Here is a 7,376-nt window from a genome sequence, read left to right as displayed (position 1 = left end):
TTGTACTAAAATTTAACTGTAAATATGTTGCTGAAGGTCAATGTACTAAAATCGGAAATGTAATAAAGCCCCCCAGCTCTCGCATGAAGTGACAGTGGAACAATGATAAAGTGTTCTGAAGTGATGGAACGCTATCAAATATTTTTAGAATGAATTGGAGTGGCTTTGGCAACCCACAGTCAATCAACCAACATCAGTGCTGGGCCTTACTCAGGCTTTTCAGAGCCAAATGCCATCAGAAACTCTTAGAAATGTTCCAAAATCTTATATAATGCTTTTCAAGGAGAGTAGAGTGTAGTACTGCAGCAACAAAGGACAAACAACTGACCCTTAAGTTAAACAGAAATGCTGGCTCAGCAGATGTCCACACACACACTCTATGTCATATGGTGTTTGTTTATAAGTGATAAGGTATATTATATATTTATACATGGAAGGCCTGTTATCTTCTCTTGTAATAGGAATCAAGAGTAGTCTAATTACACTAATCATCAACCATCTGATTCTGTCCACCAGCATGATTGGTCTGGATTCTACTGGAACTTTTTGAACTCAAGTAACATTAGGTTTTTTCATGAGAGTGAGGCCTGCATCAGTAACACTTTGTGTCCTTTTTGAAGATCCCTGTGCTTGTGTTTGTGTGTGCTTGTGTTTGTTTGGAACGGTTAAATATGATTCTGGGTCTTATGTGTACATAAACCTGCACTATGTTCCTCCTTTCCATAAACCTGGCACTGTGTTTAAAAAAATGCTCTGTGCACACACTCACCCAGTCACTTTCACACACCTGTGGGCAAGTTCACACACTCACCCAGTCACTTTCACACACCTGTGGGCAAGTTCACACACTCACCCAGTCACTTTCACACACCTGTGGGCAAGTTCACACACTCACCCAGTCACTTTCACACACCTGTGGGCAAGTTCACACACTCACCCAGTCACTTTCACACACCTGTGGGCAAGTACACACACTCACCCAGTCACTTTCACACACCTGTGGGCAAGTTCACACACTCACCCAGTCACTTTCACACACCTGTGGGCAAGTTCACACACTCACCCAGTCACTTTCACACACCTGTGGGCAAGTTCACACACTCATCCCAGTCACTTTCACACACCTGTGGGCAAGTTCACACACTCACCCAGTCACTTTCACACACCTGTGGGCAAGTTCACACACTCACCCAGTCACTTTCACATACCTGTGGGCAAGTACACACACTCACCCAGTCACTTTCACACACCTGTGGGCAAGTTCACACACTCACCCAGTCACTTTCACACACCTGTGGGCAAGTTCACACACTCATCCCAGTCACTTTCACACACCTGTGGGCAAGTTCACACACTCACCCAGTCACTTTCACACACCTGTGGGCAAGTTCACACACTCACCCAGTTACTTTCACACACCTGTGGGCAAGTACACACACTCACCCAGTCACTTTCACACACCTGTGGGCAAGTTCACACACTCACCCAGTCACTTTCACACACCTGTGGGCAAGTTCACACACTCACCCAGTCACTTTCACACACCTGTGGGCAAGTTCACACACTCACCCAGTCACTTTCACACACCTGTGGGCAAGTTCACACACTCACCCAGTCACTTTCACACACCTGTGGGCAAGTTCACACACTCACCCAGTTACTTTCACACACCTGTGGGCAAGTTCACACACTCACCCAGTTACTTTCACACACCTGTGGGCAAGTTCACACACTCACCCAGTCACTTTCACACACCTGTGGACAAGTTCACACACTCACCCAGTCACTTTCACACACCTGTGGGCAAGTACACAGACTCACCCAGTCACTTTCACACACCTGTGGGCAAGTTCACACACTCACCCAGTCACTTTCACACACCTGTGGGCAAGTACACACACTCACCCAGTCACTTTCACACACCTGTGGGCAAGTTCACACACTCATCCCAGTCACTTTCACACACCTGTGGGCAAGTTCACACACTCACCCAGTCACTTTCACACACCTGTGGGCAAGTTCACACACTCATCCCAGTCACTTTCACACACCTGTGGGCAAGTTCACACACTCACCCAGTCACTTTCACACACCTGTGGGCAAGTTCACACACTCACCCAGTCACTTTCACACACCTGTGGGCAAGTTCACACACTCACCCAGTCACTCATACTTTCCATAATGTAAAACTCATGTGATATAAAATTCAATTAATTAATGAAACAATTTATGCTCCAGCAAGTGGATTCCCCACATGGCGATGGTTGATATGTTTGCAGTGGGTTTAGTACAGAATCTCTGCTGCATCCAGGCCACTAGGTGTCAGTGTCAGGCCTGTTTCATTCATTGTCGGTAACCACTTATCTAGTTCGGGGTCCGCTTATCTAGTCCCAGTGGGTCCAGAGCCTACACAGAATCTTTGGGCGCAAGGCGGGAACACACCCTCCATTTTGTTGTGCCCATTTATCCCTACAGTAAAAAAGTAATGCACTGTTGATTATACCATTGATTTCATCAGTTTGGGTCTTTTTCCCAAACTGGGAATATATATATATATATATATTTTTTTTTTTTTTGTGGAAACCTTGATATAAATACATCAGATGCATTCTTATCGAGAGCCAGACGGCACTACTGCATGGGGGATAGTCCTCCAGAGGGCCTTGTTAACATTTTTAAGGACGGAACATTCAGTTAATTCACTGACCTACTTATTATGCCAGTATTAGCATATTTCAATGTCTAATTTGCTTAAAAAAACAAACAAACCAACAAACACACAAAAGAACTAAAGTCTAAGTGATCAAAACAAATATGGCATTTCTGGCTGCTTGAGTGTTGCTTCATGTTGGGACCTTAATCTGAGGTCATTCCTCAACAGCAATTAAACTGTGGAACAAGCAGAACAATATACTGACTTCTGGTTTTTTAACAGAAACTATTAAAAAAAACCCATGTCACGTTGTATCTCAGATACGACACCAAGATGCCTACCTGTGGGAGATTCTGTACTAACTTTTAAGCATGACTTCTTCTATGTGGGGGACTCACTGCGTGGACCATAAACAGATTCATTCAGGGATTTCAAAGCAGCTTGATTTTTTTATGCATTTGTAAAAGTAAATAAAAAATCACTTTCCTGAATATTATTTTCTCAATTTGGATTGAGAACCAACTTCTTGCTTCTTTAAGTGATATGTTGATTGGCGACTTAAAAAAGTGTCCATGTAAGTGTGCGTGAATGTGTGAGTGTGTGTTGCCCTATGAAGGAATGGCGCCCCCTCCAGGGTGTGTTCCTGCCTTGTGCCCAGTGACTCTGGGTAGGCTCCGGACCCACCACGACGCTGAACTCAATAAGCGGTTGCAGACAATGAATGAATGGGGATGGAAGGACTAAATGTAATTGGATAATTCAGGGGCATGTCTGTTAATCATTTATTGATATTCTATAGCCAAACATGTTTGGAGGGTAAATGTTTGCACTGTTATCATAATCATTGATTAATATCTTAAAATATTGTATTTTCAAGAATGATTTATGAGCTGGAAATGGCACAGGTATAATTGTGTATTGATTATCCAAAGTATATTTAAGTGTCTCGTTGATTAAATGCTAAGACTCTTATCTCACTGATACCTTAGAGCTTTTGTGTAATACAGAAAGAGCATGTGAATGAGGTGCTGGAAAAAAATAAATAAGAAATGTGCTTCAAGGCTTCTTTAGTAAAGACAGTTTGCTACAAATAGAACTAGAGTTAATGGGAAAGGATAGAATGTCTGGTGTAATCGGCAAAAACTAACAACATTATTCCAAATTCCATAATAATTATAAGGTTACACCTAAACAGAGTGAGACAGTGACCAGGATGTCGATTACTATGAGGCTGGTGGTGTATAAATATGAGTAAGTCAGTGAATAAATAGGTTGTTGTTGTGGGTGGAGTCATGGTATCTGCTGGTTGCTGTTGTGGGTGGAGTCTTAGTGTCTGTAATTTGTTGTGGGTGGAGTCATTGTATTGTTATGGGTGGAGTCATGGTATCTGTTGGTTGCTGTTGTGGGTGGAGTCATGGTGTCTGTAAATTGTTGTTGTTGGTGGAGTCATGGTATCTGCTGGTTGCTGTTGTGGGTGGAGTCTTAGTGTCTGTAATTTGTTGTGGGTGGAGTCATTGTATTGTTATGGGTGGAGTCATGGTATCTGTAACTTGTTGTGGGTGCAGTCATAGTGTGTGTAGGTTGTTATAGGTTGAGTCATGCCGTCTGAGAGCTGTTGTTGTGGGTGGGGTCATGATGTCTGTAGGTTGCTGTTGTGGGTGGAGCTATAGCTACAGAAGCTATAGAGTGAAGCTTCAATGGAGGTAAACCGGGTCTCCGTTTAGAAGTCACTGACAGAATCACATTAAAAAGCGCACCCATGAAAATATCATGTAATGATATCATCAAAATATCACATTTCAAATTTATTTTCAGTGGCCAATTTTCATAAAGTCGTAGAACTCTACACATTAATCTATATGTAATCACTTTCGCTCTGCTGTTCTGCTCCCAAATTGACAAGGATCGACCCTTATTAGATCTCTGACGCCAGAAACTCTGGCTGCCCAAATCTTACTGTTTGAGCAGAATCTGTTTAGGGCATTATTCATTTTTTTGTGAAGAAGGAGCATTGTTTCTCAGACTTGTTTTGGTGCTTGATTTACTACGGCTGAGGTAAAAGTGTTGTCAGTTGGACTTTATTTGTCCCTACCGGAGCGCGAGCCTGCTTTCTTTCCCGCCGCCTGACTAAATGACTCACCGCTGGAGTCGACTCTGGCTTTGATGTGGAAAAGGACACACACACACACACACACACACACCGGCGCGCGCGCACACACACGCACACAAAAAGGCTCGCTATCACCAGTTTGGGATTTTTGCAGCCCCCGCGGAGAAGACTGTAGCTCGCGTCGAATCCTAAGTGGCTCGTTCAGATGTTGAAGGTGAACCAGGAGCGCGCGGAGAGCGCAGTTATACGGAGCACAGCGGGAAAACCCGGGGACTGCGCGCGCCGTGCGTAACGCTCAGCGTGGGGTATAAAAGAATGAAGGCGCGCGGAGGAGCGCAGAGCGCGCGGAGGAGCGCGCGGTGACGAGAGACTAGAGAGGGTGGACTATAGAGGGGGAGTCATCGCGCGCGCTCGGGTTTAGCGAGGGATGTTCCAAGCGCACGTTATATAAAAACGTCGTTTTTCACATTTGGCACGCGCTCCGGCACGCGCCCTCAGATGTGGAGAGAGCAGTCTGGGATGGAGAGGAACGGCACGGGTCAAGCCCCGGATCCGGGAGAATGCGATCCAGGGCTGGAGAGATTGGAGAGGAGCTCAGCGCTGGAGAACTACACAGACGCCCTGGGGAGGAACCTGTCTCTCCGCTGCTGGCTGCACCTTCTGGCCAAGGAATCTGGCGCGGGGCTGCAGGGGGATGGCCCCAGCCTGGTGGTCCGTGTGACGATCGCTCTGGTCTACTCTGTGGTGTGCGCCCTGGGGCTTGTTGGTAACTCTCTGGCGCTCTACCTTCTGCACACACGCCACCGTCAGAAACACTCCTCCATCAACTGCTTCGTGATGGGGCTGGCTCTCACCGACCTGCAGTTTGTCCTAACGCTGCCTTTCTGGGCTGTGGACACAGCACTGGACTTCCGCTGGCCCTTTGGGAAGGTCATGTGCAAGATTGTCAGCTCTGTCACCACCATGAACATGTACGCCAGCGTCTACTTCCTCACAGCCATGAGTGTGGCCCGGTACTACTCCGTGGCTTCTTCGCTGAAGATGCGCAGCCAAAGGGCAGCCGCAGCCGGGGCTAAATGGGTCAGCCTAGGCATCTGGCTGCTCTCCCTGCTGGCCACTCTGCCCCACGCCATCTACTCCACCATCGCCCGAGTGGCAACCGATGAGGAGTTGTGTCTTGTCCGATTCCCATGGCATCCACAGCTGCTTCTGGGTCTCTACCAGCTACAGAAGGTTCTCCTGGGTTTTGTCATCCCCCTAGTGGTCATCACACTGTGCTACCTGCTGCTGTTGCGCTTTGTACTCAGCCGCCGGGTTCGGGGCGTGGTGGTGGGCTCAGAGGGCGAGCGTGGTCGCCACAAGCGCCGCTCTAAGGTCACTAAGTCGGTGGTGATTGTTGTGCTCTCCTTCTTCCTCTGCTGGCTTCCCAACCAGGCACTGACCTTATGGGCCGTCCTCATCAAGTTTGATCTGATGCCCTTTAGCAAGGCTTTCTACAATGCCCAGACCTATGCTTTCCCGCTGTCTGTGTGCCTGGCGCATGCCAACAGCTGCCTGAATCCCGTGCTCTATTGCCTGATACGACGTGAGTTCCGGGCCGGACTGAAGGAGCTGCTTCTCAGGGCCACGCCCTCTTACCGCAGCCTGGCCCAGCTGCTGCCTCGCAAGGCAAAAGTGGCTGAGGCACCCCCTGTCCTGGTGCTGGTGCAGATGGACGTCTGAAAGAGCCTCATGTCTGGATTATTTCATAGAGAGTTCTCTAATGATGCTAGACATTACAAAAATAGAACTAGAGCGAGGTTTTATGACTCTTACGTGTAAACACTGAAAGGTTCTTTTCATTTGCCGTTAAGGAAAGAGTTCTGTGTATACGTTTTCCATGTGGGTGAATGAAGCGGGATTCCACCATTTACAAATCATTGTGGTTTTTCACTGAGCTGTACAGAGCCTCTGCTGTTGCTTCTCCAGGCTCAGCACTGCAGAAACTGCACTTTGTAAATTTTGGAGGAGGGTAAGAAACCACCAATCCTCACTTCCCCTCTCCCTCTCCCTCTCCCTCCCCAATGATTTTATTTCAGGACAGTGCTGTAATAATGGATTACACTCTGCACCTGTAGGGGGAGCCCAAGAGCAAAAACAAAAGGAAATCTGCACAAACCTGTTGATGACATATAAACAAAGTCATTCAGAGTGGTTTAATGGATAGTGTGGTGTTCATAAGAACCAGGTGTTGAGATGTTAACAACACCAATATAGTGTTATATATGTTGATAATTGTATATCAGTAAATAAATTACATCTAGGCAAATTATTTTTTAGGTGTTTTCATTTGACTGAAAAACACCCATATGTGTCTCTGCACACAAATTAATTTTTTTAAATGTAAAATCCATGCCCTTCTCTGTGTAACAGGCCATTCTCTCAGAACTGTAGAGTGGCTTTTAGATGCATTAAGCACAGTCTGCTTCACTCTAAACATTTTCTGTAATTTTACAGTAAATTACTGTACCTTTTTACAGCAACATGCTGTTATCATAAATGACAGTACATTATTGTGTTTTGCTGAGAATTCTGAAATGTCACATCTATTTTTAACCCTTTATCGTATGTTCT

General features: G+C 46.1%; 1 protein-coding gene across 1 annotated transcript; it reads left to right on the top strand.

Moving 5' to 3' along the window:
• The first annotated feature begins 5,146 nt into the window (after positions 1–5,146).
• Positions 5,147–7,061, top strand: rxfp3.2b (relaxin family peptide receptor 3.2b). Its single transcript, XM_066648263.1, has one exon. The coding sequence runs from the start codon at positions 5,262–5,264 to the stop codon at positions 6,483–6,485; it is 1,224 nt and encodes a 407-aa protein (XP_066504360.1). The 5' UTR covers positions 5,147–5,261; the 3' UTR covers positions 6,486–7,061.
• The last annotated feature ends 315 nt before the right edge of the window (positions 7,062–7,376 follow it).

The sequence above is a fragment of the Hoplias malabaricus genome, chromosome 16, assembly GCF_029633855.1.
Source record: "Hoplias malabaricus isolate fHopMal1 chromosome 16, fHopMal1.hap1, whole genome shotgun sequence".
NCBI lineage: Eukaryota > Metazoa > Chordata > Actinopteri > Characiformes > Erythrinidae > Hoplias > Hoplias malabaricus.
This window is presented reverse-complemented; position numbering and strand designations above follow the sequence as displayed.

What these genes read in the sequence shown, in the direction of transcription:
- rxfp3.2b (XM_066648263.1), top strand. Translation starts at nt 5,262, where the DNA reads ATGTGGAGAGAGCAGTCTGGGATGGAGAGGAACGGCACGGGTCAAGCC.